The sequence below is a fragment of the Schistocerca nitens genome, chromosome 5, assembly GCF_023898315.1.
Source record: "Schistocerca nitens isolate TAMUIC-IGC-003100 chromosome 5, iqSchNite1.1, whole genome shotgun sequence".
Classification (NCBI taxonomy): domain Eukaryota; kingdom Metazoa; phylum Arthropoda; class Insecta; order Orthoptera; family Acrididae; genus Schistocerca; species Schistocerca nitens.
Genome location: NC_064618.1, coordinates 153,229,378 through 153,254,958, shown reverse-complemented (window position 1 = coordinate 153,254,958; position 25,581 = coordinate 153,229,378). Strand labels below are relative to the sequence as shown.

Genomic DNA, 25,581 nt, shown 5'->3' with positions numbered 1-25,581 from the left:
CCTGACATTGTCAGGGTTGTTGTAGATGGTTTTTAAGCACAGTGTTGTAGGCAGAATCTGCCTATTGCTGTCAGCTGGATAGCTTCAACCGATACTGTCAACTGACAAGATGGCTCCATATGTTGTCTCATTATATCACTATGATGTATCTGTTATACTGCACAATGAAATGGTTCATAGCGTATTTATTCTAAACACAATTTTTGATTCTGCAATTATAAACAACATTGTGATAAAGTGTCTTGCTTCAGCAGTTGGTGTACATACTGTGGTGTGTGATCTGAAGATGGCAATTTAACTGGTAAAAACTAGTGACTGATGTATCCATCCTTGGCAAATAAAATGTTTTCCAAAAGAAGACTAGAAAACTATAGTTCAGGAATGTTTCTCCTATCCACCTGTTTTAACATTTATTTATATACATATAAAGAGAGCTGTCATTCTGTCCAAGTCATTCACAATCTCCCTATAGTTACTCAACACCACCACACTCTCTTACGAAACAGCGTCATCAGGAAAGGTCTGACTGTTGCCAGTTCTAACTCACTGAGACAAGAAAAGGAATAAGATGTAATGAGCTTTACATTAGTGCTCATCAGACGTAACACTAGAGTATCTGATAGCACTACACTCTTTGCAATGTAGATTGGCTTATTTAGTAGCCATGATTTTTTGGAAAGTTTTTGTCTTGACAATGCACAGCAGTGCTTGGACACTACAGAGACTAACATGTATATCTGCTGTCATGAATGGTCACATACTAGACATGTGGGCAGAAAGAAATGTTGACTGCCACTTTTCTGAAGTATTTAATTAGGTGACGTTTTTAATTGAAGCCTGTGGACATACTGTAAATTAAACCTCATGATGAGGCTTGTCCTGGAAAGAAAGGAGTGCTGTGGTAAGACTAAACAGAGTGGCAAGCCAGTCAACAATTAGGATTAACTTGTGCTATGAATCTAATGAAGTCAGCATTCACATATATTCTTTCCATTTCAGAAACCCTATCATTTGTTAAACAATAAAATAAATTCTAATCTGTACTAAATTGTGCCACCTTGATCTTTATCTTGGAAGGTCATGCTTTGTCAAATTGATGATGAAGGAGTAAATCCAGCTTAAAAAACTGTTAAGATGTGCAGTTGATAGTACCTCGTAAGGGCTGTGGACTCGGTGTTGAATGCAGCAGGTGAAGGAGGGTCTGCGGTTGCTGTCCAGGTAGCAGCTCTGCCGAGCTCTTGTCACCAAGGGGAATGAAATTGTACAAACTCAAAAAACGGTTATAAAGCACCTTCAGGGGACATGCTAGATACATACTTCTGGATCTGAGTTTTAAACATCCGAACCATGTGTTTGGCCTCACCATTAGATCGAGGATGAAATGGGAGAGCTGTGAGATGGTGAACACCACAAGCCTGACAAGAAGATGCAAATTCTCAAGAAATGAACTACAGGCCATTATTGGTATACACAATATACAGGAAGCCCTCTATTGCAAAAATCTTCAACAGGGCCAAAATAGTGGCTGCTGTGGACATGGACAGACAAACAAGGACAGACAACAGGCTATGTAGGGAAACTTGGAATAGATGTCCACTACAGTGAGCCAATATTGATGTAGCACTTGTAGATACTCCCATGAGTAATGCGGTGTCAGCTAGGGAGAAAAAGAGAGACCTGCAGGGCCATCTGTTGCTGAACACAGTGAGAGCAAGTGGTGATAAGCCACGTAATGTCTCCATCAGTGCCAGCCAGTACACATGCTGGTGGGCCAAAGCTTTGCTATGAGAGGTCCCCAATGACCAACATACAGAAGCTGTAGTATATTATGGTTTAAGAAAGTGGGAATCACACCTCGGGGAACAGCATCTTCCATAGCTAACAAAAGAACCTTGTCAAATACAGAAAGGTGGTGCTGGAGAGAGAAGTAATTGCAAAAAGGATCTGAGGCACAGCTCAAGGGTTTTTCTGGCCAGGAGTGCTGCACAGAAGAGAGGACCCAAGTAAGTACAGGATCTGTGGCATCTGCCAATGTTCTCATAGCACTAGTAGTTGGAAAACCAGCAACTGCATTCTGGTTCTCAGTCTCTGAATAGAAACAAAGCAACTCAACCTGATCAAACACTGGGTCCAGCCAAAGTGGAAGGCGAGATAAGACATCGGCATTGGCGTGTTGTGCCATCGGTCGGTAATGGATCTGATAATGATTACAGGAGAGGAAGAGAGTCCACCACTGCAAATGATGTGCTGCCTTGTCTGGCATGGAAACCAAAGAATTATAAAGAGCAACCATTGGAACTTAGAACCATAAAAGAAGATGTGGAATTTCTTGAGGGTGAACACAATCACTAAAGCCACCTTTTCAACCTGAGACTACTGCTGCTGAGCAGGAGTTAAAGTCTTGGAAGCATAAGCAATGGGTTGTTCAGTCAGACCTGTCTGTGTATGTGTGCACCAGCATTGTGTCAAGATCATGCTGAGAGGCTGCTGTAGCCAACATGAGATACTGACAATGCCAAAAAGTGGCCAGATATGGAGCAGATTGAAGATTACCGTAGATTTAAGTGAAGTGAACAATTGGTCAGAAGCTGGGGACCAGAAAAGAACACACAATTTTATGTAAAAGCACATTCAGCAGCTGAGCAACAGTGGACGTGTCCATTAAAAACTTATGGTAGTATGCAACTTTACCTAGAAACATCTGCAGATCTGTCACGGAGATCAGCCATGGCAAAGCCACAATTACATCAACATAATGATGCAATGGCTTGACCAGCTTGACCCCTGTCTGAGAAATGTCAAAACCTAGGTACTCAATTGATGGCTGAAAAACTGAGACTTGGCAAGATTGCACTTGAGACCCACAGACTACAAAACAGAAAATAATGATCAGAGACTTCTAAGGCAGTCTTCGGTGGAAGAACATGAAACAACAATATTGTTGAGATAACTGATGCAGCCAGGCACAGAGGCTGTCATCTGTTCTACAAAAATGCCGAAAAATTGTGAGCGCACTAGTGATGCCAAAAGGCAGACATTGATATTGGTATAGGCTGAAAGATGTACTGACAATGAGAAGGTGTCTGGTGGCCTTATCCAAGGGGAGCTGGAGATACGCTTCTGACAAATCAATCTAGAAGTAGTGGCCATCTGATAACTTTGCAAGCAACTAGTCAGGGCAGGGCAAAGTATTTATCATGGGCTGCATTAATTGTGGCTCTGAAGTCACTGCAGAGGCAAAGCTTTCCCCTCAGCTTCATAATGATGACCAGTATCATAGCCCATTCCCTGGAAGAAATAGGCCAAACGACACTGAGGAACATCAAACGGTCTAATTTCGCCTTGACAGAGTCACGCAATGTGACAAATAGCTGCTGTGCCTAGAAAAAATGAGGGTGGATAGACTATTTCATGGTAATATGGGCCAGAAAACTGATAGCACAATTGATCCCAGGGGAAAACAGTGACAAAAACTCACAGTAGAGGGACTTCAGTTACTGACATGGAACTTGATATGCTGCTAAATTCACCTCATCGACAATAGAGAAACCAAAAGCGTTAAACACACCTAACCCAAACAGGTCTGTGGCATGGGAATGATCCACAACAAGGAAGGTGAGGAAATGCACAATAGATTTTTAAGATGCAGGAGAACTGACCTAGGATTGGAATCTGCTGTTTATTGTAGCTAACCAACTTCTGTGAAACCTGTGTGAGGGAAGCGAAGCCCAATTCCATGTATGTTTGTGCTTTTACTAAAGTCACTAAGCTCCTGGGTCCAGTTGCATTTTTAGTGGTTTGTTAAACACATGCAAGTCAATAAACAATTTTTTTCAGGGAGATGGTCATTGTAGAGATACAGTTTATGTACATTGGTATTACTGTGTCTGCCACATTTGAAGGGGGGCTACACACTGATGTAGTGTGGCCTTTCTTTTGACACTTGTGTGCAAACAGCCCAATGTTTAGGACACACAGCATGCTCATGTTGAATGAAGCAGTACAGGCAAGACAGAAGTGGGGTATGAGGCTGCTGTTGTGACAATTCCTGTTCCTAATGTGACCTTAAACAACGCTACCCCACGTGACGCTGAGCTGAATATTTTACTGCTGGAATGCCTTCTCCGTTGTCCTGAACACTCACAGCATGCCTGACAGGGGTTGACTGAACAACTTCCAATACCTCCCCTCCATGCAGCAATTTGATCACTTGTGGCTAGTGACATTTCAAAGGACTGCGCTGTATCGAGCCATCTGTTAGCATCGGATTCTCACATTGCAGTGCTTTTTTGCAGACTTCCTTCAGTGTAGGATTCAAATGGATACTAGTGACAACTTTTCAATGATGGGTCAACCTGTGTAAAACTGGTTTGGGCATTTTGACAGTGGTAAAATTCTACACACCCTGCAATGACATGCATTCTATCACATTAATAGATTGAGAGCAACTTGCGCATTACATCAAATGATAAGCTGGTCGGTTCTTGCAAAGATGCAAGTTGGTAAAAATGATGCACATGTGGTGAAAGCCAGGAAAGAAAGCAAGCCCTAGACAGGTTTGGACCACCCTTGCAAAAAACCTGGAAACGTTGGAATAACTGTGTCTCATGGAAGTCCCAATCTTGACCCAATTCATCATATGCTGGAAAGGGCGACAGTTGCCCTGACAAATGAGTAACCTGCTGTGAACACGTAAGTGCCACTTGATTGAGAGTGGTGATGAGAGCCTGCTGTTGTTCTGCGAAAGCCTGTTGCTGGGCAATGATACATTGGAGTATTTCTTCCACTGAGATGTTTGTCAGATGACTTGGCACTGAATTAACACTTGGAAAAAACATAACCCTCACTCATCACGTTTGTTATAGCAAGAACAAACATGATTTATGGAACATAGTACCTTATAGAGCCAATGTAAGATATGATGAAGTACAGTTTGTGCATAGCACTGAACACATTTAATGGACAACAGTAATGCAGATTAGAGAATAGGCCGAGCGCTTGTTGGCAGTCACTTAAAAGACTCATTACATTTTCCAGTTATCCTGCCAAAGAACCAAAGTCTGCCACCTGCTTTTCCTATGTCTGAGACTACTGTACTTTCCATTTCATATCACCAGAAATTGTTACATATGGGTACTTTTATGAGGTGACCGATTCTGATAGTGACTCGTCGGTACTACGATCTTGGCATACCACATTTTTGTGTTTTGTGAAGTGCACAGTTTTATATTTCTGAACATTTAAAGCAAGTTTACAATCTCTATAGCACTGTGAAATCTTATCAAAGTGTGACTGGACATCATGGAGCATTTTTCAGGTAGCACTTTGTTATGGATAACAGTATTATCTGCAAAAAGTCTGAAACTTTTAATATTGTCTACCAGGTCATTAACACAACACAAACAGTGAAATCCCAATACATTTCTCTATACCATGCTGAAGTTACTGCTCCTTCTGTCAATGACTCTCCATCCAAGATGACATGCTGCATCCTGTCTACAAAGAAATCCTCAATCCAATCACAAATTTTGTTTGACAGCACGAATGGCGGGAAGTGACTAAAAAATTAAAGAAAAACATTGTATGTTAAACAATTACACATTGAAGATAAAAATTCTTTTTCTTTAGTTATATTTATGTTTCAAAATTCTTAATTCATGACAATGGCTAAATGTATATTATTCCAAACTTTTTTTTCCAAGCTAAAACTTTTATTTGTGTTCCTGATATGAAACAACATGTGTCCAGGTGTTACGTACATCATGCATTGAACCCTCACAATGACAACTAGACCAATAAAAACTCTATTATACTTCCACATTTATACACACATAAATAAGACTTTGAAAATTCTTGGTGTAACTGGGGTGAAGTTGACCTGATGGGAAACCTAGTGTAAAATTTACAGTCCTTTCTCAAACTGTACTTTTCTAGCCTGGATTCATTGTTGTCATAAAACGCAAGGTGGTCAGCAATTGTTTAGTGTTAAGAACAAGTGGCTCTATGACTCCTTGGTTATGTAAACTGGGGATTTTCACTTACTGCCATTGATTTTCAATATATATCAAAGGCATTCCTGTTCCAAGAAAACAGTGACACATTATGTTCCTTTGTAGAAATGAGTCAGATTTTGTGGGGCTTGAAATTAATGATACAGATGTAACTGAAGTTTTTGATTTAAACAATTCAACAAACCCAGTAATTGGAAGACTGGGGGTTTTTCTTTTGAAGTTGACATGCTGAGGTTTGAGGTAAAGTGAATATATTTTTTGTGTGTGTTTCTTTGGAATTTCATAAAACAAGTTTGTGATCACCTTTCTTTGTCCTTGAACTTTGCGTGTTACTCTTACTACTATTAAAATTTAATTATTATGCCAAATTATTTTTCAATTACTGTGAAGTTCCAGAACATTTAAAGTCACCCTAGAGTCATTAAACTATCCACAATTATCACAAACAGATAATCAGTCAAATTCACCTCCAGATGGGATGAAGTTGACTGACACAGTTTTTTTCTTCAATTTTCTGAGCTGTTAGAGCAATAGGAAACAAAGAACAAAAATCTCATTATTACGACTCAGTACCCATGCTCACAAACAAAAAGAAATGTATTAATTTTATTGCTTTCAGAAATATTAAACTTGAAATTTCAAAATCACCCAGCTTCACTCCATTTGAAGGTACTCCTTATGATTACACTTTTGTTAATAAATTGTGTGTGGTACTGAGTCAAATGTTATTTGAAAGTCAATACTGCATCCAACTGATTGCCTTGATTCATGACTTACAAAATGTCATCTGCATCTATAATGTGCAAACCACCGTAAGGTGCATGGCAGAAGGTACATCCCATTGTACCAGTTATTAGGGTTTCTTCCCATTCCATTCATATATGGTGTGTGAAAAGAATGATGTGTTTGAATGCCACTGTGCATGCAGTAATTATTCTAATTTTACTCTCACAATCACTATGTCACTATGTGAGCAATACATAAGGAACTGTAGTATTTTCCTAGAGTCATCATTTAAAGCCTGTTACTGAAACTTTGTTAATAGACTCTCTTGGGATAGTTTATGCCTATCTACAAGAGCCTTCAGTATCTCTGTGACACTCCCCCATGGATCTAACAAACCTGTGATAATTCGTGCTGCTGTCCTCTGTATACATTCAATATACCCTGTTAGTCTTAATTTGTACAGGTCACACACACTTGAGCAATGTTGTGACAAAAGCACAAGTTGGGTTTCACAGGCTGAAGTTTTCAGAATCCACACTGGTTGGTATGCAGGTGGTCATTCTGTTAAACATAATTCCTTACTTTGGAGTTCAGAACATACACTCCTGGAAATTGAAATAAGAACACCTTGAATTCATTGTCCCAGGAAGGGGAAACTTTATTGACACATTCCTGGGGTCAGATACATCACCATGATCACACTGACAGAACCACAGGCACATAGACACAGGCAACAGAGCATGCACAATGTCGGCACTAGTACAGTGTATATCCACCTTTCGCAGCAATGCAGACTGCTATTCTCCCATGGAGACGATCGTAGAGATGCTGGATGTAGTCCTGTGGAACGGCTTGCCATGCCATTTCCACCTGGCGCCTCAGTTGGACCAGCGTTCGTGCTGGACGTGCAGACCGCGTGAGACGACGCTTCATCCAGTCCCAAACATGCTCAATGGGGGACAGATCCGGAGATCTTGCTGGCTAGGGTAGTTGACTTACACCTTCAAGAGCACATTGGGTGGCACGGGATACATGCGGACGTGCATTGTCCTGTTGGAACAGCAAGTTCCCTTGCCGGTCTAGGAATGGTAGAACGATGGGTTCGATGACGGTTTGGATGTACCGTGCACTATTCACTGTCCCCTCGACGATCACCAGTGGTGTACGGCCAGTTTAGGAGATCGCTCCCCACACCATGATGCCGGGTGTTGGCCCTGTGTGCCTCGGTCGTATGCAGTCCTGATTGTGGCGCTCACCTGCACGGCGCCAAACACGCATACGACCATCATTGGCACCAAGGCAGAAGCGACTCTCATCGCTGAAGACGACACGTCTCCATTCGTCCCTCCATTCACGCCTGTCACGACACCACTGGAGGCGGGCTGCACGATGTTGTGGCGTGAGCGGAAGACGGCCTAACGGTGTGCGGGACCGTAACCCAGCTTCATGGAGACGGTTGCGAATGGTCCTCGCCGATACCCCAGGAGCAACAGTGTCCCTAATTTGCTGGGAAGCGGCGGTGCGGTCCCCTACGGCACTGCGTAGGATCCTACGGTCTTGGCGTGCATCCGTGCATCGCTGCGGTCCGGTCCCAGGTCGACGGGCACGTGCACCTTCCGCCGACCACTGGCGACAACATCGATGTACTGTGGAGACCTCACGCCCCACGTGTTGAGCAATTCGGCGGTACGTCCACCCGGCCTCCCACATGCCCACTATATGCCCTCGCTCAAAGTCCGTCAACTGCACATACGGTTCACGTCCACGCTGTCGCGGCATGCTACCAGTGTTAAAGACTGCGATGGAGCTCTGTATGCCACGGCAAACTGGCTGACACTGACGGCAGCGGTGCACAAATGCAGCGCAGCTAGCGCCATTCAACGGCCAACACCGCAGGTCCTGGTGTGTCCGCTGTGCCGTGCGTGTGATCATTGCTTGTACAGCCCTCTTGCAGTGTCTGGAGCAAGTATGGTGGGTCTGACACACCGGTGTCAATGTGTTCTTTTTTCCATTTCCAGGAGTGTATATTACTACGTGACTATCCTAGAACCCAGCACCAGCTGCAAGTTGCATGTCTAATGGCTTACAGCGGCAACAAAAATTAAATTTTATTTACAGTACTTCACCCAATTATCAACTTAATTTAAAAATGTTTAGTGCTGTCATAAACTACTTGTTACAAGATATAATAATACGTTAAAAATTTAACACACAAAGACAAGTATTACAGTTAGAAACTGTGTGTGTCCTGAGGCAGCATAAGTAATGGCACACAAATATCCATACTTTATTCATCCAGTAATTGAGAAACAGAGCACTTAGCAAATTCCAACAAACTTTACACATAATTTCAACCTTTTTTCTTGCTTAATCAAACAGTGGAAAATCCATGGTGGAATAATGACAATGTTATGAAAGGGATAGATGCTACTCACCATATAGCGAAGATGCTGACTCGCAGAGAGGCACAACAAAAAGAAAGTCAAACAAAGCTTTTGGCCAACAGACTTTCGCCAGAATAGACAAAATACATACACACACAACAATGGGAGAAGCAAACTGGTTGTTGGGGGTTAGAAGGAACCTGGAATGGGGAGGTGGAGGGATAGCAGGGTGGGGGTGGGGGACGATAAAGTGCTGCTTGTGGGAGCACACAGGGATGAGGTGGAGAGAGGGTAGGGCAGTTATGTGCAGTTGAGAGGTTAGATGGGGCAGCGGAAAAGGAGAGAAGTAAAAAAAAAAAAAGATTGTAAGGAGAGTTTCTATCTACACAATTCAGAAAAGCTGGTGTAGGTGGGAAGAATCCTGCGAAGCAGTCATTGAATCGAAGAACACGGTGATGGGCAGCATGCTCAACAACTGGGTGGTCCAGCTGTTTCTTGGGCACAGTTTGTCGGTGGCCATTCATGCGGGCAGAGTGATTGTTGGTTGTCATGCCCATGTAGAGTGTAGCATAGTGGTTACAACTTAGTTTGTAGATCACATGATCGATTTCACAGGTAGCCTTGCCTTTGATGGGATACATGAATATTGTGACCGGACTGGAGTAGCTGGTAGTGAGAAGGTGTATGGGACTGATCTTGCATCTAGGCCTATTATAGGGATACAAACCATGAGGCAAGGGTTTTGGAGCAGGGGTTGTGTTGGGATGGACAAAGATATTGAGTAGGTTCAGTGGGAGGTGGGATACCACTGTGGGAAGGGTGGGAAGGATAGGGGTTAGGACATTCCTCATTTCAGGACACAACAAGACTTAGTCGAAACCCTGGCAGATAATGTGATTCAGTTTTCCCAGTCTGGGGTGGGTGACTGGGGAGATAAGGAATGGGAGAACAGTTTTTGTACAAGGTTGGGAGGGTAATTATGGGCTGTGAAGGTCTCACTGAGACCCTTGATATATTTTGAGAGGGGCTCATTACTACAGATGCAATGGCCAAGAGTGTATAGGTTGTATGGAGGGGATTTCTTGGTATGGAATGGGTGGCAGCTGTTGAAGTGGAGTATTGCTGGTGGTTGGTAGGTTTCATATGGACACAGGTACTGACGTATCCATCTTTGAGGTGAAGGTCAACATTGAGGAAGGTGGCCTGTTGGACTGAAAAGGACCAAATGAAGCAAGTGGGGGACAAGATGTGTTGAAGTCCTGGAGGAAGGTGGATAGGGTGTCCTCACCCTCGATCCAGAACACAAAGATATCATCAATGATTCTGAACCAGGTGAGGGGTTTGGGATTCTGGGCGTTTAGAAAGGATTCCTCTGGATGGCCCATGAATAGGTTCGCATAGGATGGTGCCATGTGGGTGCCCATAGCCATACCCCAGATTTGTTCGTAGGTAATGCCTTCAAAGGAGAAGTAATTGTAGGTGAGGATACAGTTGGTCATGGCGACTAGGAAAGAGGTGGTTGGTTTGGAATCTGTCGAACATTGGGAAAGGTATGGCAGTAAGGCCATGAGCATTAGGGATGTTAGTGTAAAGGGAGGTGCCACGAATAGTGATGAGCATGGCACCATGTGGTAAAGGGACAGGAACTGTGGAGAGTCGATGGAGGAAATAGTTGGTATATTTTATGTAGGAGAGTAGGTTGCGGGTAATGGGCTGAAGGTGTTGGTCTACAAGAGCAGAGATTCTCTTAATGGAGGACAGTAACTGGCCACAATGAGGCATCCTTGGTTTATGAACTTTAGCAAGCATGTAGAAGGTAGGAGTGTGGAGAGTGGTAGGGGTGAGGGGAGACTCCAGGGAGGGGTTCTGTGGTGGGCCTGAGGTTTTGGGGAGAGACTGGAGATCCTGATGGAGTTCTGGAATGGAGTTGCTGATGTAAAGTATGCTCGTGTGTCGGTGTTGGGAGGGAGGTTTTGAGGGTGGGGTAAATGTAGTCAGTCTGCAAGGCACAGTTTGTCAGCTGTGAGGGGATGTGGGGGAGGTTGGAAGGTCCTTGTAGACATGGCCATAGTGGTAGACCAAGGCAGGAGAAGGAACTGAACCGGGTGGAGTTTTTTGAGGTGACACTGTGCATGCTGCTCTAGTTCCTGGAAGGCAAGAGTTTCAATTTGTGATATGGAATCCAAGAATTTAGGATTGCATAGCAGGAGAATTTTTCGGATGGAGAGGAGGTAAGCCATGTTGGGGGAGTCCATGAGCAGGAACATTATGTGGGACTGATTTCTGGCTAGGGATAAGAAAACTTTACTGTATTGACACAGTTGGAAGGAGCAAGGATTCATGGTGGAGGATAAAAATATATACAAAATATGTATATAACATAGAAATACAATTGAAAAAATTTGCAAAAATACGTCAAATCACTTAGAAAAATTCAAGAAAAGGATGAAACTCATGAAGTATAGGGGAATCTGAGGGAGTAGGCCAATACTGAAAGACGAAAATCAACTGAAATCAATGTGAAAACACTATGAGATAAATGAAAAATTAATAAAAAGACTGTAATGTTGGTTGCAGGTCTGTGGGTAGGCAAGTATGAAGGAGGATGGCAGATGGGACTAGATCAGGTGAAGTTAGTATGTGCAAACTGGAACAGACCCACGTACTGTTCCTGCATTGTTGCTTGGCTCATGCAATCGCCCCCCCCCCCCACCCCCAAATGACCTTACTATCGAATTACACTTCTCCCTGTCCCTACGATGGAAACACCTCTCTGCCACCAACCCTACCAGTCAGACCCAACCATATACCAATGCTGAATCCTGCCTGACTCGGTTCACTCCTCCATCCAACCATGATCCACTCCCTTTGCCCCCGAATCACCCCATTAACTTTCCAGAACTTCTTAACCTCGAAGTTTGCATCACCATCACTCCTCAAATCCCTCAAAATGCAAGCTAACCTTTCATCTGCCACAGAAACAACAACATTCCATCACATAAAAACTAATCACGACCTTATAATCCTACCTCCCGACAAAGGCTCTGCCACCGTTGTTTTGAACTGCAAAGATAACCTGGCAGAAGGACTCTGCCAGCTGTCAAATTCCTGCCACAGTGACCCCATTCCAGAATTCCAACAGGATCTCCAGTCTCTCCTTGAATCCTTAGGTCCATCCCAGAACCTCTCCCCGGAGTCTCTCCTCACCCCTACCACTCGTACCTTCACGTGCTTCCTGAAGTCAATAAACCCAACCACCCAGGACACTCCATTGTGGCCAGTTATTGTGTCCCCACTGAGAGAATATCTGATCTCGTAGACTAACACCTTCAGCCTATTACTTGTAACCTAGCCTCCTATATAAAATATATCAACTGTTTCCTCCACTGACTCTTGTTTCTTTACCACATGGTGTCCTGCTCATCACTATTGATGCCTGCTTCCTTTACACTAACATCCTTAATGCCTTTGGCCTTGCTGCTATTGAACACTATCTTTCCCAATGACCAACAGATTCCAAACTACAACCTCCTTCCAAGTTGTCAGGACCAACTATATCCTCACTAACAATTACTTCTCCTTTGAAGGCATCACCTGCAAACAAATCTGGGGTGCAGATATTGGCACCTGCTTGGCACCATCTTATGCCAACCTATTCATGGACAATCTAGAGGAATTCTTACTAATTATCCAAAATCCAAATGCCTCGCTTTGGACAGATTCATTGATGATATCTTTGTGATCTGGATTGACGGTGAGGACACCCTATCCACCTTATCCCCTATTTGCTTCACCTGGTTGTCATCAACCAATAAGCCACCTTTCCCAATGTTGATCACCTCAAAGATGGCTACATCAGTGTCTGTATCCACATCAAACCTACCAATCACCAGCAATATCTCCACTTCAACAGCTCCACCCATTGCATACCAAGAAGTGATGAGCAGTTCCTCTCAAAATGTACCAAGAGTGTTATTGAGGTCTTCACTGACCATAATTACCCTCCCAACTTTGTAAAGAAACAGATCTTCTGTGCCTTATCTCTCCTGTCATTCACCACCTCTGAAAGTCCCACTGTCTGGCCGCAGAAGAGCATTCCCCTCATGACTCAGTACTATCTAGGATTGGAGCAGCTGAATCACATTCTTTGCCAGGATTTCAACTACCTCTCGTTGTGCCCTACAATGGGGAATGTTTTACCTACAGTGGTATTCTGCCACCCACTGAACCTTCACAATATCCTTGCCCATTCCTACACAACCCCTGTTTCCAATCCCTTGCCTCATGGCTCATACCTCGATAACAGGCCTAGATGCAAAATCTGTCCCATACACCTTCCTACCCTACCTTCTCCAGTCCGGTCACAAGTATAACCTATCCCATCAAAGGCAAGGCTACTTGTCAAACCAGTGATCTACAACCTAAGCAGCAACCACTGTGTTACATTCTACGTGGACATCATAACAAACAATATGTCTGCCTCTGCATCAATGGCAACTGACAAACTGGTCAAAAAATGCTGCCCATCACTTCATCCCTTGTATGAATGACTGCTTCACAGCCTGTGTCATCTAGATCTTTCCACCAACTTAAGATTTTCTGAACTGAACCCGTGGGACCTCTCCCTACAATATATCGAACGTTCCTGTAACCCTCCTGGCCTCAACATACATTAGTCCTTGCACTTTGCCTACCTATACCCTTCCCTGTCCCCATTCCAGCACTACACACATCTTTATTCCACTAACGCACCCAGAGTTTTTTTACTCCTTTTCTACTGCCCCCCCCCCCCCCCATGCCCTCTCTCTAACCTTAGTTGTCCTACCCTCTCCACACCTCATCTCTGCAAGCTCCCACCCACAAGCACAGAACGTTACTGTCCCCCACCTCTACCCTGCTATCTCAAACTTCGTCTGACACACTTTTTGTTGCACCTGTATGCAACTCAGCATATTCAATTTTCCTCACTTAAACGCTTAGTGTCAAATATTTAACACATTAACTCATTAGTAAAAAAATCATGTTTTAAGTTGATTCTTACATAGAAATATCTGAGATTTCCTGGTATATTCTAAGATTATAAAACAGGTGGATGTGAATGATACTGGATAGTAATTTGTGTATGAAGTCCGCCAAACTACTTTTACACTGGTGGTTTGTGCATTCCTTCAGCTACTAGTCAGAACAGAATCTGATTGGGATTCTATCTGGCCCTCTGGCTTAATTCAATTTTAGCAATTTCAGTTGTTTCTCAACATTGCTGACACTAATATCTGTATGACCCACCACTGCAGTGGTGTGAGAATTAATGAGAGACAATAATCCTGGATTTTCTTTGCCAAGGAACATATGAAAGGTGGGTTAGTTGTTCCTGTGCTTTTTCTTTGCTACCCTCAATTTCAATACGTGTGTTATCAGTTTGTGCCTGGACACTAACTCTTGTCTCTGTATGACCATCTTTTCAGAGATGGTTACAGGACTCGGCTGTTGGATGCAGGATGTCAAATCAAACACCTTTCGGCAGTCTAGTTTCCAAACTTATTTTATTTGGCTACCAGTTTCGGCGATTTACTACGCCATCTTTAGGCCCCTGACCAACGTGTAGCAAGATTCCACCTCTGTTCTGGTCAAAATAGGAGCCAGCATTCAAATACTGGTATTAGTAGATTTCTGCTTGCTATAGTAGATCACTTCAACCATTATCTACCAACTGTTGTTGATTTATCTAACAGTCGGCAGATGAAGGTCAAAGCGATCGCTATAGCAAGCAGAAATTTACTAATACCAGTAGTTGAATGCTGGCCCCCATTTGACCAGAACTGAGGTGGAATCTTCCTACGAGTCAGTCAGGTGCCTGAAGATGGCATAGTAAATCGCCAAGTAGCCAAATAAAACAAGTTACGAAACTAGACGGTTGAAAGATGTGTGTCTGCCTCTGTAGCCGAGACATCAGTGTAGATGGCTGCCATGTGGAGGGCCTGGATTTGATTCCGATTTAACCAAGGATTTTTCCTCAGGATAGGATTGGGATGCATTCAGCTTTGTGATATTTATTGAGGTGCTGCTCTACAGAGATCAGTGACTCCAAGGTCTACACATTGACAATGGCAGGGAGAGTGGTGTGCTGATCTTGTGCCCCTCCATATCACATCCGCATCGCGCCATATGGTACAGGATGATGCAGTGTCCGGTTGATAGCACGAGTGCTTCAGGGCCTGATTGCAGAGTTTCTTTGTCAGTGACACTAACTCTTGTTTTACTGGCATTTCTCTGGGTTTTGTGAGTCTTTCATTAAGATTCCACTGTGAAGGCTTTGCGCATTGCTCTTTTTGTCTGTTCACAGTACTGTGTTATGTAATAGACTAGTGAAGCACTTGATACATCCTACTAGTTTGGTGGCCGAGCCCATGTCTTGAGTATTGCAAGGTACCTTAACTATAGTTTTGAGTTGAGCAAAGCCTTATTAAATGTTATAGGATTTCATTATTAATTACAATAATAACATTTTGGTTTTTACAATACAGCTATTTTCATGTAAAATTAATGTCTTATAAATTCTTGTAAAACAACATAGTAATGTTAATTGTGTCCGGAAGTATATTTCATAACCAACTTGACTAAAATAATCAACTTCTGCAAAAGATCATGTGAAAATGTTAGTAATTGAAAATATGTAATTAGTAACAAATTTAATGTTATTTTGAACAACTTGTTTATATTCTGCATTTTTCAAAATTTTATATACAACACTAATTGTCTCTAAAACCTATTTATGCCAAACATTCCTGTTTACTGTAATATTTTAAGCTGTACTCAAACATTTGTGAACACACAACTTTCAATTATAAGTTTACTGAGACATGTTTAAATAATGGACTTAAACATTTTGCATTTTTGTGACTTTATTTATAGTACGGCAGCGGCATCTGCTGAGTTAGCTCAGTTTGAGTACAATTACAGATGTGGAAAGGCCTAGGTTGTGTTTTTACTTAACAACAAACAGTATTTTGTTTTTCAGTGATGTCCTAGCAAGTTTTGTCATGGACTGGAGTGTAAAAAGGAGGTCCTGTGTGGTTCAGTGTATAAATTAGCACTGCTGCAAACAATAAACAGAAGAACAAGTGCAAATAGTTGCTAGGTTTGCATCTTCATGTTTTCGTGGCATAAAGACTGTTCCATAAAATGTTGGGCGTGCAGCTGTATAAATTCAGCTTCTTCTTCTTCTAATATTTCAGCTGAATACTGTCCAGTCATCTTCAGAGTGAGTCGAGGTGGCTAACGCTCCAGCATTTGCTCCATCCCTTTAAACCCGAGGACCGAACTGCTGCATGGTCAGAGCAAGTGCTGGGGTGTTTGTCACCTCAGCTCACTCTGAAGATGGCTGGACAGTATTCAGCTGAAATATTAGAAGAAGAAGCTGAATTATGTGGCTGCATGCCCGAAATTTTATAGAACAGTTGCTACATTATTAATTAATGTACACAAACCCAAGAGCTAATTGTTCAATATCCTGAGTAAAGTAACTTTAAAAAAAAATTATTTTTTTAGGTACTGTACGTAAAATTCAGTCTCTTGGCGATTATCATTGGCTTGTTGTTCCAACCAGTTCATTTGCTAATCCAGATATATTTTCTGCTAAGGAAAATAATGGTTTTTATTATGTATAACTATCAGATGATGACATTAGAACTGTAAATTTCAGTAGGAAACAGCCACCACTGTCTTCTGTAATACTGACATTGTTAAATTCATTGATTTAATGAATGTATAATATACTCATTGGATACAGTGGTTAGTGGTTTATAATATTTAGCAATTTATTTCTCCATAAAACGATACAAGACTAGAACAACACTGCTATGTAAACATTCAGTTTTTTTCTTTGGTGTTTCACATTAAATCAATCAGTCAAAGGAATGGTGGAGCATTTTAAATAAATATAATTTATTGTAAATAATGCTTCATTTCCAAGTAAATGTTATTTGTCTATAAAATCCCAAGAAATAAAAATGTATAAAGGTTAATATATTCTCAAGACAGATACATCAAATGCAGCAGAACACAGCTGAACTAAAAATTAACAACATTGTGCATATTAACTGCGGTGATTAAACATTTTATTATTTACTACATTCTACAATATCTGACAGTTTCACTAAGTCACATTGTAATTTCAGCTTCAATCTTTCATACAATGGAACATATTCATCTTCATCATCATTGTTGGCTAATTCTTCTTGTTTCAAATCCACTGTGTTATCTGGACTACATTTTCTGCCTACAATATCTTCAATTATTGATGTGAGATCCATATCTTCATCACCAGAAACCTTACACATGTCACATTCATCTGACAGAATGGAACAGTTGCAAAGCAGTGAACTGCTTTCACTTTCTTCACTACTTTTATATTTCTGCGTACATTCTGATTTGACAAGAGATTGAATGCCCTTTTTTAATACTTTCATTCTAAGATCAGTTTTGTTACTTGCCCGTTTGGGAGTACTCTGATAGGTTGGGGTTAATGCTCTTTTGTATTGTTCAGCAGACTCTCCAGAATTAATATCTGTTTCTAAGTTGTCAACAGTACTGATTGACAACCGGCTGAAGAACTTCTCAATATTATGGTATCCTTCTACAACAGTTTTCTTCGTAGCATTTTTCCGTTGGCAAGCTTTACCATTAACATGCTGACAACCTCCATTCTCCTTAGATTCACAGAGACAAGGCACAGACACTGTTTTCACGGAAGGCTTTTGTTTTCTTTTGGTCTTCTCTTTTCCTGATAATAATGAAGAACATATTAGCAAAATCTTATTTATGATGCACTTCTCATTTAATTACAATTTTGTTTTGTATGAAACTGTATCTAATAACAAACTACATTTGAAATTCAGCACTACTTAAAAAATTAAAAAAAATAAAAATAAAATAAAAAATAGTCTGTGATTTTGTGTGTCTATATCAATGGCCATAAAACCATATAAGTAACAATACTTATCAAATGAAAAACAGCGGAAGTATTAGTTAAAATAAGAGAAATCATCACATTTTAAGTAATTACTCCTTTTGTGGGATTTTCATCCACAACTTCATACATGGAGGTCTCTGAGGAAGTGATTGTTGCTAATCTTGCAGAAAACCAAGATCAATGAATGTGAGACATTATTATTTTTAAAGGAAAGAACCGAACCTAAGCAAATCATAGCTTCTTATCACAGTTTTTCATTTTTCATTGCTGATACAGCAAGGAGAGCACAAAACTTATCAAACTGTAATAGATGGAAACAAATACTGTAAATTTCCCACTGCACACAAAGTTAAGAAATCAAATACGTCAGATTCTATACAAAAACACAATGTAACATTTTGAAAATGTTCTTGGTACCTTTTTTAGATTTTTCTTTTTCAGCCAAGAATTCTTGTACTACATCAGGGTATGCTTTCTGAACTAGGTGTTGTGGTTCCACAGTCGTTAACAATTTGTCAATAGTAATGCCATCATCCATTTCAATGGTATTCATAAAACCTTCCACATCATTCCAAAGTATCTCATAACTACAAATACCTTTAACAATCCTTTTCTTTGTTATTATTTTTGGAGATATTTTCAAAAACCCTTTTGTAGCCTCTACTTTCTTAATTTTACCTTCACTTAAATGCACAAGATGCCATCGTGTTACCAGTGGAATGAATTTTTCAATAGCATAGCATTCTGTCCATTTCAGCAACTTTCCTGTGTACTTCTGGAAAAGAAATAAGCAAAAGTATGTCAATTGCTCCAGGCAGAAAGGGCTTCAGTCAAAAAATTTGCAAAATGAGATTTTGATGGATATCGTATCTTTATGGATACTTCCATCATTCTGAGCACAAAATTATTCAGTCCAGTGCATAGAAATACACAAACTGAAACTTCTTGTTTAGATTTCTATGCTGGAAGGAATTCAGTCCAGGACTAAAGTTCTTCTTGCTAAGTAACTGCATTTAAGAAGGGAAGTAGGACACTTCACAGGGAAATGCTGTTAACTTCAATGTGCAAAATATACTGAGGGGGAAAAAATGCAGCACCAAGGAACAAGTAATGTACAGTAATTAAATTTTCTGAATACATTTGTCCAGGTAACATATTTAAGTGATTAACATTGCAAGATCACAGATTAATATAAGCACGAGATAAGCCATTGCAAATTTAAAATGCTGGTACATTAATAACCAATGTCAGTGCCAAAATGTGAATGCAAGCATGCAATTGTGCATGCATTGTGTTGTACAGGTGCTGGATGTCACTTCGTGGGATGGAGTTCCATGCCTGTTGCACTTGGTCAGTCAGCACAGGGAAGTTAATGCTCATTGTAAATGATGGTGCAGTTGTCATCCGATGATGACATGTAGAAATGGAGGCAGTTCTGGTAATTGAGCAGGCCAAGGCTACATGATGACACACTGTAGAGCATATTTGGTTACAACAGGGGCATGTGGATGAGCGTTATCCTGTTTGAATATAATCCTGGAATGCTGTCCATGAATGGCAGCACAACAGGTCGAATCACCAGACTCGTGTATTAATTTTCAGTCAGGGTGCATGTGATAACCACAAGAGTGCTCCTGCTCTCATACAATATCACACTCCAGACCATAGCCCCAGATGCAGATCCAGTGTGTCTAGGCTGCAGAAAGGATGGTTGCCAGATGCTCACCTGGCCTCCTCCTAACCAGCACACAGCTATTAATGGCAACAAAGCAGAACTAGTTTTCATCAGAAAACACAACAGACCTCGACTCCAACCCCCAATGAGCTCTTGCTTGACACCACTGAAGCCACAAACTGTGCCAGGTTGGGGCCAGTGGAATGCCCACTACAGGTGTCTGGCTCAGAGATGTCCTTGAAGTAATTGATTTGTACAGTTCATGGCGTCAATGGGGTTCCAACTACTGCTCGAATTCTGCTCCAGAAGCAGTACGATGCGCCACAGCCATATGCCGAACACGGCAATCTTCCCTCTCTGTAGTGCCATGTGACCATCCAAAGCCCAGTCTTCTTGTTACTGTACCTTCCCATGACCACTGCCGCCAGAAATCATGTTCAGTGGCTACATCCCTGCCAAGTCTTTCTACAGTATTGTGGAAGGAAAATCCAGCTTCTCATAGCTCTACTATGCGACCTCGTTCAAGCTCAGTGAGCTGTTGATAATGGCATTCTCAGTGTCTTAAAAATATTCTTCAGTAACACCAACTCACTACATCCAATCTCAAAGGTAACAAATGCTCAAGACTGTTAAAGTGCTTATTTAAAGCCAAACTGATTTGTGTCCTTGTAGTGTGCCACTCTCATCCAACATGTGCCAAATTTCAACGCTGTCATCTTTTGGATGTAGAAACATGCCTACCAACTTCAGTTTTCCTTGCCCAACTCCTCCTTTGTTGCAATTTTTTTCCATTAGTGTATATTGGCTAACCTGTACAATTTGTTTATTGGAGGGAAACAGCTGGTATTGTAGGCCCAAAACATTTCTTTGGTAGATAATATTTCCACTTTATCAGGACAAGAAGAAATTAGATTAGAGAAGAAAAGAGAAAGTAAACCTTTAACATGGGAGAGGAATATTTCAAAAACAGCAAAGGTAAAATGCCAAGTACATGTTCACTATAAAGGACAATACATACCAGCTAAAATTATAGGATATGAATGCAGGAAATTTTTAACTATAATGTATGTAACTAACAGTTTCTTGAACACTAGCGTCTGTAATAAACAATACACTTTATTATGATAGTGTTAACTGCTTGGATATGTTTCTACAGTGGATTCTTTTATGTTTTCAGGTGCAAGAGGTTCCAGTGTTTGATGTGAGATCCATATCTTCAGTGCTTTAGTGCAGATGATAAGGGGCTATTTCAGTACACCTTCAAAACCTCTCCTTTTTGTATAAACAAGATATTTACATCCAGTCACTTACAAACATACATGACATCCTAGAAAAGAGGATTCAGTTTGGCAAGTTGATAAAGTTTTTACTTATCATGCAGTTGTGAGCAACAACAAAAGGAAGGCATGTTACAAAGCAATTCTGCCTCTTCTAGCTACAACTGACAAGAGAGTGAAACAACTGAGAAAGTTATCTATATTAGATCAGAGTCCAATCAAGCAATGGAAACTTCAGGTCGAAATATCAGCATTGTAGGAACAGACAAACTGCTGCTTACCGTAAAGAAGAAACATCAAGTTGCAGAGAGGCACAATTAGAAGGCACTTACATAAAGCTTTTGGCCACAGCCTTCATCAGTACAGGACACACACACACACACACACACACACACACACACACACACACACACACACACGCGCGCGCGACTGCCAACTCTAGCATCTCAGGCCAAAATACAACTAGCATGTACGATGCAAGCAGCAATTTGGAGGCGCAGGGAAGGGGAAGGGATAGTAATGTATGGGTGGGGAGAGAGATGAACACTGCCTAGTGGAGTGTACAGGGTCTAGACTGCCAACAGGTGCAGCATCAGGAGATTGTGGGGCAGAGAAGTAGGGAAAAAAAGGAGAGGAGCAGGGAACAATGGGAGGGTGCATTGGCAGGGGGCTGCAGACAGAGTGAGAGATGAGAATGGGGAGGAGGCGATAGGACAGAGGGGGTGGAAAATGTTGGGTGGAGGATGTGGGGACAGTATATTATTGTATGTTGAGGCCAGGATAGTTACAGGAACTGAGAATGTGTTGTAAGGATAACTCTCATCTGCACAATTCAGAAAATCTGGTGGTGGAGAGGAGGATTCAGAAAGCTCGGGTAGTGAAGCAGCCACTGGAACCAAGTGTGCATTGTGTTCAGCTGCATGTTGTGCTACAGGGTGGTCTACTTGCTCTTGGCCACAGTTTGGCGGTGGCCGTTCATTCTGGTGGACAGCTGGCTGGTAGTCGTACCAATACAAAAGGCTGTGCAATGATTGCAGCATAGCTGGTAAATGACACGACTGCTTTCACGTGTGGACCGACCTCTGATGGGGTAGGATAAACCTGTGACATGACTGGAATAGGAAGTGCTGGATGGGTGGATTGGGCAGGTGCTAAAAAGGCACTACTATCCCTTCTCCTTCCCTGCCCCTTCCAGATAGCTGCTTGCATACCATGTGATGCTGGAGCTGGTGGTCATGTATGTGTGAAGTGTGCTTGCTTGTGTCTCTCTCTTTTAGTGAAGAAGGCTGTGGCCAAAAGCTTTACGTAAGTGTCTTTTAATCATGCCCATCAGCAACTTGATGTGTGCTGTTTAAGGTAAGTAGCTATCTGATTTTTCCTACATTATAAGATCAGAGCCCCAATGATGAAATAGGGAAAACTCCCAGTGTAAACACTTTGTCACCCATAATCAGAAAACTTGTCAGAGAACAATTAAATAGCTACCCAGTAAAAGAAAGCCATTCCTCTGGGAGGACAATTAAGTATTTATATACAAGACTCAATAGAAAGTTGATTCATAAAATGTTCAAGGAAAAGCATATTAACGTCAAATGTAGCTATCAGACTTTTGCTTTGTTTTTTAATGAGAACTACTACTTGTCACTTGGGTGACTTCAGGTGATGCATGCTGCTTGTGCGATGAATTAAAAGTTAATATTTGAAATCTTCATATTAATGATGTGGCAAAAAAGGTGTGTAGTGACTGTGGTGACTGTGCCTAAGAGCAAGGCTAAAAATTCTGTGAGAAATGAAGTTGAAACTCTAATGAAAGATCAACCCCATGTATAATCTCTGGCAATAAATTTTATACAGAACATTCAGTTACCAGTTATCCCAGTCTAGAAAACATTTTGCTTGCCCTAGCTGACTACTAATGAGTTTTGTATTCATGATATTGGGGAAAATAAAGTTAGAATATTGTTTATCACAAGGGATTTGCCATGAAAGGATTTAATGAGGTGTATTCTTTCTTGCATAATTACCTGCACATCATTCCTGCTGAAATTAAATGGCTACATTTGTTTTCAGAAAACTGTGCAGAGCAAAATAAGAATTTTTAACAGACATTGACTGATCTTTAAAAAATGAGCAATTCTTTCGTATCAGAGGACATTCTTTTCTGCCCTGTGACAGGGCAATCAAATACAACCAATTGTACTCTGTGCATGAAATAACCAAACTGATCATAGAAAGAAACAATCTGCAAAATCTGAAATATGTGAAATGAAAACAGAAGATGATTTGGATTTCAAGAACTGGTGGCTACTGATTTATAAAAGACACTGCATATCAGAAGAAGCTGTACTGAAGTCTGTATGATGCAGTTTCCATACAGTAGTAAACTCTGTGGATGTCTAAGAACTTCCCATTTTGTTGATGGTATCATGAAACAGACATTCTGTCTTTCTCATCCTGGGCCTGTTTAAAATTCTACTTTTCCACCAAACTGGGCATATTCCATGGGGAAAGTTCCAGCAAAAGCAACAAAAATAAAGAACATTACTAGGGTACTCACTTCTATACCTAATAAACATCAAGAACTCTACCACAAAATTACATGTTGGCCCACAAGTGAAGTTGTTAACCCACAAGAGCAAGACAAGTCTCAAGAAACTCGAAATGGTGTATTGAATTTTTTTCTTCTCAGTCATTTTCGTAATAAATATTAATCGAAAACCAATTGTTTTATTTTATTAATACTCACAATCCTTTTATAAGCATATCTTCAAAGTAATAAATGAATCATTTCCTTTTCCCCAAGAAAATGTAAAAGTGAAATGTAAAAATATTTTGGTCCATGCCAAAAGGATTTTAGTAAAAAAACTTTCTTTTGTAATTTAAAACACATCAAATTCATTGAAATTCTCTAAGGACTTTTTCACTCAATCAATAAACAATAGTGATTTTTTTCCTTTAGCTTTGAACTCATACAATAGTGTCCAGAATGTTTTTTTTTTGTTTGTTTTTGCTTTTGTTTTATTAAAACTGGGAATAATGGACTGAAGCCCTTTCAGCATGGAGCGATTCATTGAACATCATTAAGACAACAATGCAGATTTGTATGTGTCTGTGGGACACCGTTACAAATAGCATCGCCCAACAGCGTTCCCAGGCGGAGAAGTGGGACATCTATGACTGAGACATGCAGTGTGCCGTACAGTGCATTACTGGTATGTTCCCTTGTCCTGCTTACATTGGGGACTTATGTGAACACTGGGATAACCATGAAATTTCATCTCGAGGCACCTTATTGCTTATTAACAACGTAGCCACTGAACATAAAACCTGGCTTGTTCGCACTTCCACATGGCTCTACTGCTCTGATTTCATCAGGGCCTGCCACTGCTCAGTGTTTGCATTGTCTTCAACAACAAAGTGCATAAAACCAAATTAATGTACTTACACTCTGAACCTACAAAGGCAAGTTTCGGTGACACAGCATATTCGGTATACAGGGAGACGCATATCGTGCCAACCTTATTGTCATAACATCAAGTCAAACACATATATTTCAAAACGACACAATATATGTACGTCACTGAGAAGCTGACAAAACACGACATGTTAACACCGTGACATTCAAATGAGCACTGAGTCCAAGTCTAGCAGCCGCTGGCTGGCTGGCCGCTTAGGTGGCGCGGCTGCTGCACGGCTGGCAGACAGCGCCGCATGTAAAGGATGTGCGTAATTGCGCGGCGGCACTTTGAACGATCGGCGAGTCACAACACTTTTCCCCCCTTTGAAATTTTTGCACTGGTCTTGATGGAGGTGGCCTGTAGATTGCTAACGTCCATAGGCATTGTTTGACTGGCCGTAAAGTCTTGAGGAGGAGGCTTCCTGTACGGACGGAAGTGTCCCCGATGATAACGGGTCGAGAAGACAGGAGACGTAGGGGTCGAATCTGCTGGGGCCCCGTGCACCAATCTGCCCGTTGCAGCAAGTCTGGTTGATATAACAGGAGACATGGGCGATGTGTCGGCGTCCGTAGGAGGAGGAGGCGAGTCGAGTTGCTCTGACAGATGGTCATCCGGTTCCTGCATGGGCACGTCTCCTGGTGGCGTCCGTTCTTGTACTGGTACCGAGATGATGGTGAGAGGGCTGCGTTGTGAGTAATGAGAGATGCCAAGATCCTGAGCGTCCCGTAGAGCTGAAGGTGGTGTAGCGGCATTCGGAACAGGCGTTACCGGCACACGAGGCTGAAGCTGGTCCGAATGACGCACTGCAACACCCGTGTCTGTCTGGATTTCATACAGGCGTCGGCCACAGTGTCTTAAGATGCAGCCCGGACTCCATTTTGGCCGCTGCCATATCCCCGTACCCATACAAGGTCATCGGCGGTAAACCGGCCAAGCGAAGGCACCCGCGGCCGTGAGGTGGAAGGCCGCAGAAGATGAAGTAGCGTGCGGGGCTGTCGGAAATGTAAGAGCTCAGCCGGGCTGTGGTCGCCCATGGGGGTGAAATGGTAAGAAGCCAGAAATTGGAGAAGTGCATCATC

General features: G+C 41.7%; 1 protein-coding gene across 1 annotated transcript in view; it reads right to left on the bottom strand.

Annotated features, from left to right (window-relative positions):
• Window positions 1-17,089: 17,089 nt before the first annotated feature.
• LOC126259428 (flap endonuclease GEN) overlaps window positions 17,090-25,581 on the bottom strand; it is a 51,690-nt gene continuing 43,198 nt past the window's right edge. Inside the window, exons 7-8 of the mRNA XM_049956227.1 lie at window positions 18,510-18,867; window positions 17,090-17,903 (exon numbers count right to left, since the gene is read on the bottom strand). Of these exons, the coding sequence (XP_049812184.1) occupies window positions 17,242-17,903; window positions 18,510-18,867 (1,020 nt within the window). The 3' untranslated portion in view covers window positions 17,090-17,241. The remainder of the gene's footprint in view (window positions 17,904-18,509; window positions 18,868-25,581) is intronic.